The sequence below is a fragment of the Motacilla alba genome, chromosome 10, assembly GCF_015832195.1.
Source record: "Motacilla alba alba isolate MOTALB_02 chromosome 10, Motacilla_alba_V1.0_pri, whole genome shotgun sequence".
NCBI lineage: Eukaryota > Metazoa > Chordata > Aves > Passeriformes > Motacillidae > Motacilla > Motacilla alba.
Window position 1 is genome coordinate 3,647,173 of NC_052025.1, and position 14,160 is coordinate 3,661,332.

At 47.9% G+C, this 14,160-nt stretch overlaps 1 protein-coding gene across 1 annotated transcript in view; it reads left to right on the forward strand.

The window, feature by feature from the left end:
* Positions 1 to 14,160, forward strand: part of ARID3B (AT-rich interaction domain 3B) — a 38,555-nt gene that overhangs the window by 8,977 nt on the left and 15,418 nt on the right. The window contains 2 exon segments of the mRNA XM_038146664.1: positions 9,672 to 9,743; positions 11,741 to 11,813. Coding sequence (XP_038002592.1) covers positions 9,672 to 9,743; positions 11,741 to 11,813 — 145 coding nt within the window.

Here is a 14,160-nt window from a genome sequence, read left to right on the forward strand (position 1 = left end):
CATCCCAGATTTCCGGGACCCAGGTTGGACATCAGGAATGTGAGACTAAATCCCAAATTTCCAGCTTGTAAATTGGGAATGTGAGAATGAGGAAATCCCACATTTCCAGCTTGGAAATCAGGAACATGAGAGTGAATAAATCCCACATTTCCAGCTTGGAAATCAGGAATGTGAGAAGAAATCCCACATTTCCAGCTCAGAAATGAGGAATATGGGAATAAATAAATCCCAGTTTTCCAGCCCCTGCTCCGTGCCTCTCTCCGTGGAGCAGGGCTCCCTGGGAGTGGTTTGTGCCCAGGATTTTGGGGGTGTCTCGGGGCAGCCTCCCAGAAATGCTGCAAACCCCGAGCTGAACCTTGAGAGGAGTCAGCTTCCAATCATTCCCGAGCTTTTGCTGCAGGCCCTGGGAATGAGGATTCCAGCCCCTGAAGATGTGCCTGGATTGCTCGGGAGAGAGCCCCCCATCCCGGACGGGGGAAAAGGGGAATGTCACAGCAGGGATTGTGCCCCGGGGCTGTTTCAGGGCTGGGTTTGTTGGTTCAGCTCCTGGTTTTCTCCCTGTTTGTGCTGTGGTGGGAGCAGATTGCTCACGTTCCGCTGAGCAGGAACAGCTGCTTCTGGTGCTGGAGGGACGGGATTGTGCCTGGGCTGCTCCTCCTGAAATCCCGGGGAAGGGAGGGGAAAGGAAAGGAAAGAGGAAAAGAAAGGAAAGAGGGAAAAAGGAAAGAGGAAAGAGGGAAAAAGGAAAGAGGAAAAGAAAGGAAAGAGGAAAAAAAGAAAAATGAAAGGAAAAAGGAAAGAGGAAAAAAGGAAAAATGAAAGGAAAAAGGAAAGAGGAAAAGAAAGGAAAAAGGAAAGAGGAAAAGAAAGGAAAAAGGAAAGAGGAAAGAGGGAAAAAGGAAAGAGGAAAAAAAGAAAAATGAAAGGAAAAAGGAAAGAGGAAAAAAGGAAAAAGGAAAGGAAAAAGGAAAGAGGAAAAGAAAGGAAAAAGGAAAGAGGAAAAGAAAGGAAAAAGGAAAGAGGAAAAAAGGAAAGAGGAAAGAGGGAAAAAGGAAAGAGGAAAAGAAAGGAAAAAGGAAAGAGGAAAGAGGGAAAAAGGAAAGAGGAAAAAAGGAAAAAGGAAAGAGGAAAAGAAAGGAAAAAGGAAAGAGGAAAAAAAGAAAAATGAAAGGAAAGAGGAAAAAAGGAAAAATGAAAGGAAAAAGGAAAGAGGAAAAAAGGAAAAATGAAAGGAAAAAGGAAAGAGGAAAAGAAAGGAAAAAGGAAAGAGGAAAAGAAAGGAAAGAGGAAAAAAGGAAAAAGGAAAGAGGAAAGGAAAGGAGAAATGGAAATGAAAAAGGAAAGGAGAAATGGAAAGGAAAATGGAAAGGAGAAAGAAAAGGAAAGGAGGAAGGAAGGAAGGAACAAAGGAAGGAGAAAAAGGAAAATAAAGGAAATTCAGAGGATTCCCCAAGGAAAGGAAAGGAAAATGGAAATTCAGAGGATTTCCCAAGGAGAGGGAAATGGAAATTCAGAGGATTCCCCAAGGAAAGGAAAAAGGAAAGGAGAGGAAAATGGAAATTCAGAGGATTCCCAAAGGAAAGGAAAGAGGAAAGGAAAGTAAAAAGGAAAGGAAAGAGGAAATGAAAGGAAAATAAAGGAAATTCAGAAGATCCCCCAAGGAAAGGAAAATAAAGGAAATCCAGAGGATTCTCCAAGGAAAGGAAAGGAGAATGGAAATTCAGAGGATTCCCCAAGGAAAGGAAAGGGAAAGGGAAAGGGAAAGAGAAAGGAAAAGGAAAAAGGAAAGGAAATTCAGAGGATTCGCCAAGGAAAGGAGAGGAAAATGGAAATTCAGAGGATTCCCAGCTCCTCCCCTGCAGAACCCCAGAGCTGAGTTGGGATCCCGAGGCAGGAAAGGAGGCAGACAAGTCGCTGTAGGATTTCTTCAGTGCCACATTTGTGTGTAGGGTTGGTGGCCGCTTGTCCCCTCAGCGGCAGCTCCCAGGAGCTCAGGCTGCACGCAGGGGCTGCCAGCAGCTGGAATGTTCTATTCCCTTGCACTTGTGGTTTTTCTCACTCTGGGCTAAATCAGTGACTCTGGGCTGGCACTGAGGATCCCTCTTCTCACCCCAAATCAATCCTGGGCTGATTCCTCTGAGTCTTTGGGAACAGGAGGCATTCAGAGAGCCCAGCTTTTCCTCGGGGATGAGGCAGCAGGTTCCTGTTTGCTCGTGGGAACACGTGAAAGGAACTGAATTAAAAAAAAAAAAAAAAAGCAATTAATGGTTAAAGCTCAGCCCTTCCCCATCCTCCCTGCCATTCCTGAAATCACTCAGATGTTTTCAGGGGCTGCCTTTGAAGCTGGGGGCTGCTGAATTGAGCTCTGTTATTAGGAAGGCTTGGTTCCCATTCCAGGGAGCTGCTGTGGGCAGTAATTACCCCTTGGCTCTCCCTGCCTGAGAACTTGCAGCTCGGGGCAGCGGCCCTGATCTTATCAGCGTTTGTTCTACAACAGTTTTCTTTCTCAGAGCATCTGTTTCACTTCCTAAGGCTTAACTCTGCCCACAAAAGGAATTTCTGCGCATTCCCTGATAATCCTGAAATTGCTGCACCGGTCCCTTTTCATTGACTCAACCCACGGGGCAGGGGAGGGCTCATCCCCAGGCGGGGATTTCAGGAGATTCTTGGACTAAAAAACCTGAAAACCTCTGTAAAACATCTGTAAAACCTCTGTAAAACCCCTGCAAAACCTCCGTGCAAAGTGAGGAGGTGCAGGCTGCCCTGGCTTTCCCAGGAGGAGTTTTTGCTCCTCTGCTCTGGAAGGTTTTTGTCCTGCAAGGGTGGGAAGTGTTTGTCACCGCGGCAGCTCAGGGGTTAACTCCGGCCTTGCTGTGGCCACCTGAGCTGGGCTCTGCTCAGATGCTCCGGTGCTGGGGGTCACCCCAAAACGGGCTCCTGGGGTTGCTGCTGCAGCTTCCAGGGGGCAGCTGGGGGGCTCCGGTGGTGCCCGAGATGGAGGTGGCACAGGGAAGGAAGGCCATGGTGGCCCTTGAGGTGGCAGTGGCACAGGGAGGGCTCTGGTGGCAGAGGGGGAGCTCTGGTGACCCCCAATGTGTCAGTGGCCCAGGGATGGCTCTGGTGGCGCAGGGAGGGCTGCAGTGGCACAGAGGGGGCTCTGGTGGCACAGGCAGGGCTCTCTGAGGTGTCAGTGGCACAGGGATGGCTCTGGTGGCACAGGCAGGGCTCTCTGAGGTGTCAGTGGCACAGAGGGGGCTCTGGTGGCACAGGCAGGGCTCTCTGAGGTGTCAGTGGCACAGGGATGGCTCTGGTGGCACAGAGGGGGCTGTGGTGGCCCCTGAGGGGGCTGTGGTGGCATCTGAGGTGTCAATGCCACAGGGAAAGGCTCTGGTGGCCCAGGGAAGGCTCTGGTGGCCCCTGAGGTGTCAGTGGCACAGGGAGAGGCTCTGGTGGCACAGGCAGGGCTGTGGTGGCCCAGGGAAGGCTCTGGTGGCCCCTGAGGTGTCAGTGGCACAGGGATGGCTCTGGTGGCACAGGCAGGGCTGTGGTGGCGCAGGGAGGGCTGTGGTGGCCCCTGAGGTGTCAATGGCACAGGGAAGGCTCTGGTGACACAGAGGGGGCTGTGGTGGCACAGGGAAGGAAGGCTGTGGTGGCCCCTGAGGTGTCAATGGCACAGGGAAGGCTCTGGTGACACAGAGGGGGCTGTGGTGGCACAGGCAGGGCTCTGGTGGCCCCTGAGGTGTCAGTGGCACAGGGATGGCTCTGGTGGCACAGGCAGGGCTCTGGTGGCCCCTGAGGTGTCAGTGGCACAGGGATGGCTCTGGTGGCACAGGCAGGGCTCTGGTGGCACAGGCAGGGCTCTGGTGGCCCCTGAGGTGTCAGTGGCACAGGGATGGCTCTGGTGGCACAGGCAGGGCTCTGGTGGCACAGGCAGGGCTCTGGTGGCCCCTGAGGTGTCAGTGGCACAGGGATGGCTCTGGTGGCACAGGCAGGGCTCTGGTGGCACAGGCAGGGCTCTGGTGGCCCCTGAGGTGTCAGTGCCACAGGGAAGGCTCTGGTGGCACAGGCGGGGCTGTGGTGGCCCCTGAGGTGTCAGTGGCACAGGGAGAGGCTCTGGTGGCACAGGCAGGGCTGTGGTGGCCCAGGGAAGGCTCTGGTGGCCCCTGAGGTGTCAGTGGCACAGGCAGGGCTGTGGTGGCACAGGGAGGGCTGTGGTGGCCCTGGCCTCTCCGAAGGTGCCCTGGTGCCCTGGCTGCAGAGCAGGGGCTCCGTGTGCCCAGCAGCAGTGCCAGGGCAGCTGGTGCCAGGCTCCCTGGCTGGCAGTAGGGTTGGGTGGTGCCCTCAGGGGCTGAGCTGGGGCCTGGGCCGTGGGTGAACTCCGCTTTCAGTGGATGAATTCTGTGGTTTAATTCAGCTCCCGTTGTTAAATTCAGCTTTCCATGGATGAATTCAGCTTTCCGTGGATGAATTTAGCTTTCCATGGATTAATTTAGCTTTCCATGGATGAATTCATCTTTCCATGGTTAAATTCAGCCTCTCATGGATGGCTTTAATTCAGCTTCCCATGGATGAATTCAGCTTCCCATGGGTAAATTCCATGTTTTAATTTGGCTTTCCATGGATAGATTCAGTGTTCCATGGTTTAATTCAGCTTTCCAAGGATGAATTCAGCTTCCCATGGTGAATTCAGCTTTCCAAGGATGAATTCAGCTTTCCAAGGATGAATTCAGCTTTCCATGGTTAAATTCAGCTTTCAGTGGTTTCATTCAGCTTTCCATGGATGAATTTAGCTTTCCATGGTTAAATTCAGCTTCCCATGGATGAATTCCATTTATGAATTCAGCTCTCCATGGGTTCATTCCTCTCTCCATGGGTTCATTCCTCTCTCCATGGGTTCATTCCTCTCTCCATGGATGAATTCAGCTCTCCATGGGTTCATTCCTCTCTCCATTTATGAATTCCTCTCTCCATGGGTTCATTCCTCTCTCCATGGGTTCGTTCCTCTCTCCATGGATGAATTCCTCTCTCCATGGGTTCATTCCTCTCTCCATGAGTTCATTCCTCTCTCCATGGATGAATTCAGCTCTCCGTGGGTTCATTCCTCTCTCCGTGGGTTCATTCCTCTCTCCATGGGTTCATTCCTCTCTCCATGGATGAATTCAGCTCTCCATGGGTTCATTCAGCTCTCCATGGGTTCATTCCTCTCTCCATGGGTTCATTCCTCTCTCCATGGGTTCATTCCTCTCTCCATGGGTTCATTCCTCTCTCCATGGGTTCGTTCCTCTCTCCATGGGTTCATTCCTCTCTCCATGGGTTCATTCCTCTCTCCATGGATGAATTCAGCTCTCCATGGGTTCATTCCTCTCTCCATGGGTTCATTCCTCTCTCCATGGGTTCATTCCTCTCTCCATGGGTTCATTCCTCTCTCCATGTGTTCATTCAGCTCTCCATGGGTTCATTCCTCTCTCCGTGGATGAATTCAGCTCTCCATGGGTTCATTCCTCTCTCTGTGGATGAATTCAGCTCTCCATGGGTTCGTTCCTCTCTCCATGGGTTCATTCCTCTCTCCGTGGATGAATTCAGCTCTCCATGGGTTCATTCCTCTCTCTGTGGATGAATTCAGCTCTCCATGGGTTAGTTCCTCTCTCCATGGGTTCGTTCCTCTCTCCATGGGTTCATTCCTCTCTCCGTGGGTTCATTCCTCTCTCCATGGATGAATTCCTCTCTCCATGGGTTCATTCCTCTCTCCATGGGTTCATTCCTCTCTCCATGGATGAATTCCTCTCTCCGTGGGTTCATTCCTCTCTCCGTGGGTTCATTCCTCTCTCCATGGGTTCATTCCTCTCTCCATGGGTTCGTTCCTCTCTCCATGGATGAATTCCTCTCTCCATGGGTTCGTTCCTCTCTCCGTGGGTTCATTCCTCTCTCCATGGGTTCATTCAGCTCTCCATGGGTTCATTCCTCTCTCCATGGGTTCATTCCTCTCTCCGTGGGTTCATTCCTCTCTCCATGGGTTCATTCCTCTCTCCGTGGATGAATTCAGCTTTATTCCCAGCTGCCATTCCATGCTCTGCCCCCGAACCAGCCGTGCTCCATCCCCACCTTCTCCGAGGAGCTCTCTCCTTGTCCCCGGCAATGGGAAATGTCCCCAAACCCTCCGGAGCAGCAGGAGGAGGTGCAGCAGCTGGCCCAGCTCGGGTCACACCAGGTGACAGCAGGTGACACCATCCCTGCTGCCTCGGTGGCCATCTGGCCAAAGCCTGGTGCCTTCAGCTGCCCTAAGCTCCTTTCCCTGGAGGTGCCCCCGAGATCCCAGGGTGGAGCTGTGGGAAATGGGATGGATTTATCCTGCTTATCCTCTGCCATTCTGCTCTAATCACCCTTTTTTATTATCATTTCTGTCAGAACAAGGCAAATGTGTTCTGTTTAACTTTTCCAGAGTCTTTAAACGTTTTATTCCTGGGAATTATCCCAAGTTCAAACCCACTGGTGGGAGGGAATTGCCTCCTTTAACCCCTTTCCTTTCTCATCCCTGCCCTCAAATGGAGTGGAATAAGCTCTCAGCATGACCAGAATTCCATCTGGAAGCAACTTCTGCCTCTGGATTTGTATCCCAGGGAAGGCTCAGAAAGCTGAACCTGCACAAATCCCTGAGCCTTGGAGTGTGCAAGGTCCAGGCTGGGAAATCCCTGCTGCCTCCTTTTCCTGCCACTCTGGCTGCTCCATGGGTTTGATCCCTGTGAACAGTTTTAGGAGCAGCTGGATGCTTCTATAATTAGCCAAAAATCTGTGGGTTTAATCTCTGCTGGAGAGAGAGAGAGAGGGGCTCAGGGAGAAAGGACATTGGCATGGATCCTCCTGTGAGCAAACCCAGCCTGGAGAGGGCTGGGAATTGATCCTGTGCCACAAACAGCTGACACAACAGAAGTGGCAGTAATCCCCATTAAATATGTCTCACTTGATGGGGCTCCCTGGCTAATTGACTTTCCAGCAGCAATTAGTGGCTCAAACCCAATCAGCAGGCATTAGGGAGCTCGTGCTGGGCCTCGGGGTGGGGCACGGAGCTGTGCATGAGCTGTTCCTCTTCCCCATTCGATGTGTGCCTCACAGCCAGATGATGCTGGGATTTTGGGGTGCTGCAGCATCTCCAAGATTCCCAGGGGTGCTTTTGGGGTGCTGGAACCTTTTCTCTCCCCGTGTTTAGCAGTGTGGATTTGGCTTTTCCCTTCTCCAGCCCACCCTGGACCCGGCCCTTATGGAGTTGGTGTTCTCAGAGTGCCTGGATTTATTTCAGGGTTATCCTGGCTTTCCATCCACCTAGAGCTGCTGGTTTAATTCAGAATTTATATCTCCAGAATTGCCAAGGGGTGCTTTTGGGGTGCTGGAACCTTTTCTCTCTGTGTTTGCCATGTGGATTTGGCTCTCCCCTTTTCCAGCTCACCCTGGACCAGGACTTTATGGAGTTGGTGTTCTCAGGGTGCCTGGATTTGTTTCAGGATCATCCTGGCCTTCCATCCAGCTGGAGCTGCTGGTTTAATTCAGAATTCAGAATTTATATCTCCAGAATTCCCAGGGGTGCTTTTGGGGTGCTGGAACCTTTCCTTTCTCCCCATGTTGGGCGGGGTGGATTTGCCTCTTCCCTTTTCCAGCTCAACCTGGACCCGGCCTTTATGGAGTTTGGCGTTCTCAGGGTGTCTGGATTTCAGGATCATCCTGGCCTTCCATCCAGCTGGAGCTGCTGGTTTCCAGCCCTTGGAGACCATTCCAGCGTGGTGATTCCCAAGTGGAATAGGGCCTAAACAGATTCATCCTTTGAAGGAGCCTTAATCCAGCAAAGCTGAGCTTTCCGTTTCTCCGGGGGGAAATCCACATCCTCCCGGCAGTCAGGGCACCTGGGCTGGCCAGCAGCTCTCCAGAGGGATGGTTGCCCTCCTTGTGCTCCTGCCTTCCAGGGAAGCACGGGGAGGATGGCCTGGAGATCAGGAAGGATGGGTGGTGCTTTCACCAGGGGCTCTGGGATGCGCCCTTGGAAAAAAAGAGGGACACGAGGAGCAAAACCAGCTCTGTAGGTGCTGGATGTCACCCCAGCAGGGCACAGAGGAGGTGGCGTCCTGCTCTTCAGGAGGGGAGGGAACGTGCCCAGGAGGTGCAATTCCCCTTCCCAGGATGTGAAATCCCTCACGGGGAAACCCCTGCAAAGTTTGGTGTTAAAATTAAGAAACAAACGGAACTTTTTGGTTTTTCAGCCTTCAGGTTGTTGTTTATTTTTTTTTCTCTTATCAACAATTCAGTAATATTCATCTAGATACCAAACTTGGTGTGAAAAAAAAAAAGCACAAAAAAAACCCACAAAGTCTTCTAAAACTATTTTGTTTCATTAACTCTGAAACCTTTTTTACCAATAAGTAATTATTGGTGTGTTTACACAGCAGCTCCATTTCAGCTCTTTCTAACCAATCGAACACTGCAGAAAATGGGGTACAGGAAGAACAAGGAGATCAAACAACACCCAAAATCTTCCGTCTGGTCCTCTACCTCCAGGCTAAAAAGCCCAAACTCTGCGTTTTTCACCCTGTTATAAACTGGGTGTATGATAAAATAATATAAATAAATAATTATCTATATTATAATTCTGTATATTATATAATTAGATATTATAATAATTATATATAATAATTATATTATATATAATTATATAATTATATATAATATCTATTATATATAATATACAATAATTATATATTATTATATTTTATATAATATTATATAAAATAATAACTTTGTATAATTATATAGTATATAAAATATTTATTATTACGTAATATATAATAATTATATAATTTTATATTTTATATATAATTATAGATAAATAATATAAATCTATATATAATTATAGATAAATAATTATAGATAAATAATTATACATAATTTTATATAATTATATAATTAAATTATAATATGTGTTATATTTAATTATATTATGTTATATAATTTATATAATATATAATATATTATATATAATTATATTATTTATAATATATATAATACATTATAATATAATTATATTGAGTATATTAATTATATTATAATATTGTATAGTATAAAAATAATATATAATATAAAAATATATTAATATATATTATACATAATGTATTCTATTATGCATTATATATTATGCAATATACATTATGTATAATGTAATATGTGTTACATATAGTCTGTATTTATCTATTAATCTATTAATCTAAATATAAATAAATATATTTATTATCTAAATATATTTATTATCTATATGATCATTATTAAATTAAAAAATAACATAATTTATTTAATAAGTTAATAAAATATCTATGTATTTCACACACTCCTAGATTCCGATTCACCCCAAAGTTTTAGAAGCTTTCTCCATAAAGGACGATTAAAATCAGTGTTCTCCTGGGGATCAAACCTCAGCACAGGCAGAGAAATGTTCCCTCTACCCTGAATTCCAGCACCAGGAAACTGGGACAAAACCACAAACCCCCTCCCCACCTTTCTCACCACCTCGGGCTAAACCAGCAGCTGCTTTTCTCTGTGTTTGTGCCTACAAGTCCTACAAATCCTACAAATCCTGCAAATCCTACAAATGCCGGGGCCTTTCCCTCCATCCTGTGCTGGTTTTGCCTCCCCAGAACGGCGGCGTGAGCTGGAGCGACGAGGGCGACGGCTGCCGGGGAAGGGAGATCTCCCGAGACTTTGCCAAGGTCTGTCTGGGCAATTTGGGGAATTTGGGGGACCTGGGGAGCTTGGGGAATTCGGGGAATCCTCCCCTGATCCGTGGCAGAGCCCTTCCTGCAGGGAATTTGTAGGGAAACTGCTTCGCTCTGCAGTTTGGGGCTGGTTTGTTGCCTTGTATTGAGTTAAAATATTTCATTCTTATTGAAATAAGAAATCCATTCTTGTTGGAATAAGAATCAACAATCAAACTTTGGACGTTTGAAAGCTTTAATCCAGTTTTTCTCCAGCTGGGAGAAGAATATTCTCCCTTTGGAACGCTGTGCTCCTGGATTTGAGTGTGTCACAGCAGCTGGAGGGGTTCAGTTTAAATGAAGGCAGCTCTGCTCTTCCCAGAGCTTCCCAGGAATTCAGCCCAAAAAACCCCTCTCTTTTGGGATACCCTGCCTAGGGAACTTCATTTTAATGATTTGGGTGTTTCAAGCCCAAATGATAAAAAATAAATATTAATAAATAGTTCTATTTTATAAAATATTCATATTTATGTAAATATAAAATTCTATTTTAAACATTTATATTTTATAAAAAGTTATATGTTATAAATATTGATATCTATAGAAATAGAACATACATTTTCTGGTTTGTAAATATTTATTACATTATGATATAAAATATTTTTAAATAATAAAAATATAAATATTAAACAAAACATTTATTCCCACAGCAAATCAATCCTGGGCTGGTTTTGGCATTTCTGAAGGCTTTTGGTTTATTCCATTCCTGGGGATCCACTCCATTCCTGGGGATCCATTCCATTCCTATCCTCTCCATTCCTGGGGATCCATTCCATTTCTATCCATTCCATTTCTATCCATTCCATTCCTGGGGATCCATTCCATTACTATCCTCTCCATTCCTGGGGATCCTTTCCATTCCTGGGGATCCATTCCATTACTATCCATTCCACTTCTATCTATTCCATTTCTATCCATTTCATCCCTGGGGATCCATTCCATTTCTATCCATTCCATTTCTGGGGATCCATTCCATTTCTATCCATTCCATCCCTCAGGATCCATTCCATTTCTAGGGATCCATTCCATTTCTATCCATTCCATTTCTATCCTTTCCATCCCTGGGGATTCATTTCATTTCTATCCATTCCATTCCATTTCTATCCACTCCATTCCTGGGGATCCATTCCATTTCTATCCATTCCATTCCATTTCTCTCCATTCCATTCCTCAGGATCCATTCCATTACTATCCATTCCATCCTTGGGGATCCATTCCATCCCTGGGCATCCATTCCATTTCTCTCCTTTCCATCCCTGGGGATCCATCCCATCCCTGGGGATCCATTCCATTTCTCTCCTTTCCATCCCTGGGGATCCATCCCATCCCTGGGGATCCATTCCATTTCTATCCATCCCATCCCTGGGGATCCATTCCATTTCTCTCCTTTCCATCCCTGGGCATCCATTCCATTACTATCCATTCCATCCCTGGAGATCCATTCCATTTCTATCCATTCCATCTCTGGGGATCCATTCCATCCCTGGAGATCCATTCCATTTCTATCCATTCCATCCTTGGGGATCCATTCCATTCCTGGGGATCCATTCCATCCCTGGAGATCCATTCCATTTCTATCCATCCCATTCCTGGAGATCCATCCCATTCCTGGAGATCCATCCCATTCCTGGAGATCCATCCCATTCCTGGGGATCCATTCCATTTCTGTCCATTCCATTTCTGGGGATCCATTCCATTTCTATCTATTCCATCCCTCAGGATCCATTCCATTTCTATCCATTCCACTCCGTTTCTATCCATTCCATTTCCATCCATCCCATCCCTGGGGATCCATCCCATCCCTGTGTGTCCTTTCCACCCCTGGGGATCCATTCCAGCCATGGCCACCGATCCCCCCTCTGCCTGTGCAGTCCTTGCCCCTGGAAGGAGCCAGAGTTCTGGAAGTTTCTGTCTCCCTGGGACTGTGCCCTCACTTGGCTTTGTCCCCGCAGCTGTACGAACTGGACAGCGACCCCGAGCGGAAGGAGTTCCTGGATGACCTCTTCATCTTCATGCAGAAGAGGGGTGAGTGACCTTTCCTGGCATTCCCGGGGTGGAACGGGGCAGGAGAGGGAATTCTTCCCTCCTGAGGCTGGAAAAACAAATCCTGGAGTTTGGGCCATTTCCCTTGGCATTTGAGGACAGCAGTAGGAAAGATCTGCCCTGTAAATTAAATTAAATGAATTTAAAATTAATTTTTAAAAAATTAATTAATCCAAATTAATAAATTAAATTAATTAATTTAATAAATTTAAAATAATTAATTTTTTATTAAATTAAATTCAATTCACCTTCAATTTCTTCACTTTCTGATATAGTGCTGGTGTTGTCCATGCCTTGAAGATCCCAGGAACCTTTTCCTGGAATTCCCAGGGTGCCAGTGATCCCAATCCAGTTCTCAGAGCAGACTGGTGATAATTAAAATGTGTTTAATTGGGGTGTTGGGTATCAGAAGCACCTCGGGAGGTTTGGGGTGCTCTCCTGTCCCCCCGAGGGTGTCAGTGGCCCAGGGAGGGCTCTGGTGACCCCTGAGCTCTCAGTGGCACAGAGCAAAGTGCTACTAAAATCCCAATCCACGCTGAAGAGCTGCCTGGTTCCAAAAAAACCCCAAATCCAGCTGGCCTGAGGACAAAGTGTTTCTAACCTCCCAAGCCCATTCTGAAGAGCTGCCTTGTTCCCAAAAACCCCAAATCCAGCTCCTCTCCTGAGAGCAAAGTATTCTTGACATCCCAATCCCCATCTGAAGAGCTGCCTGCTTCCCAAACAACCCCAAATCCAGCTCTTCCCCTTTGAGCAAAGTGTTTCTAAAATCCCAATCCTCATCTGAAGAGCTGCCTGGTTCCAAAAAAAACCCAAATCCAGCTCCTCTCCTGAGAGCAAAGTATTTTTGACATCCCAATCCCCATCTGAAGAGCTGCCTGGTTCCAAAAAAAACCCCAAATCCAGCTCCTCTCCTGAGAGCAGAGGGTGAAGAGCTGCTCAGTTTGCCCCTGGTGTCTGTGGGGTCGGGAAGCAGCTCTGCCAATAAAAATCCCACTGGAAAAACCTAAACCCAGGGATTTGCTGCTGTCCAGGAGGAGCTGAGGGAGAGGTTAATGGGATTTCACAGGAGCTGCAGGGATGAAAAGGTTGGGATGGTTTTGGGATGCCCCTGGGAAGGAGCAGCTGTGGAACAGCTCTAACACAGATCAGATGTTTAGGGCTGTCCCCAAGGGCCATAAAAGGGTCCTGGAGCAGCAGAAACCATGGAAGGGGACACCAGAGGGAGGCTGGAACTGCCCTTTGTGGGGTTTTGTTCTTGGGAGGCTGGAACTGCCCTTTGTGGGGTTTTGCTCCTGGGAGGCTGGCACTGCCCTTTGTGGGGTTTTGCTCCTGGGAGGCTGGAACTGCCCTTTGTGGGGTTTTCTTTCTGGGAGGGGACACCAGAGACAAGCTGGCACTGGCCTTTATGGGGTTTTGTTCCTGAGAGGGGACACAGGAGGGAGGCTGGAACTGCCCTTTGTGGGGTTTTGTTCCTGGGAGGCTGGAACTGGCCTCTGTGGGGTTTTGCTCCTGGGAGGCTGGCACTGCCCTCTGTGGGGTTTTGTTCCTGGGAGGCTGGAAGTGGCCTTTGTGGGGTTTTGTTCTTGGGAGGCTGGAACTGCCCTTTGTGGGGTTTTGCTCCTGGGAGGCTGGAACTGGCCTCTGTGGGGTTTTGCTCCTGGAGGGGCAGGTGGGCACAGGGAGGGTGGGACAGCAGGGCTGGGGGTGATGCCTTGGGCAGGCTGAGCTAGAACCAAGACTAGACTGAGCTCAAGAATAAAGCAGGGATTTATTAAAAGGATCTCCTCAATGGATCCACCTTGGGCAGCACAAGAGCACAGCCCGGGCTATACCCAAAATGAACCAAAATGGTCACAAAAAGAACAGCTGGTTACAAGGTGTCTCACTTTGATAAATTCTGGCCCATTTGCATATTGGAGTCAATTGTCCAATTTCAGGTTATGAAGTCCCATCCTTGTTTTCTGTCTTCAGTCAGAGATTGCAGCTCTCTGTGGGGTCCCTGGTCCAGGGCAGGATCAGGGAGTGCAGCTCTCCATGGGATCAGGGCAGGATCAGGGAGTGCAGCTCTCCATGGGATCAGGGCAGGATCAGGGAGTGCAGCTCTCCATGGGATCAGGGAGTGCAGCGCTCCGTGGGCTCTCCATTCCAGGGATTGCAGCTCTCCATGGGGTCCCTGTTCCTTTTTCTGCCAGCTCTGGAGAACCAAACCCCATGAAACTCAGGCTGAACCCCTGAACCAGCCAGGATTTGTCCTTGGAGAAGGATTTGAGCAAACCAGGAGCTGAGACAGCGCAGGGGTGGAGTTGATTTGCTGCTGTAAAATGAATTT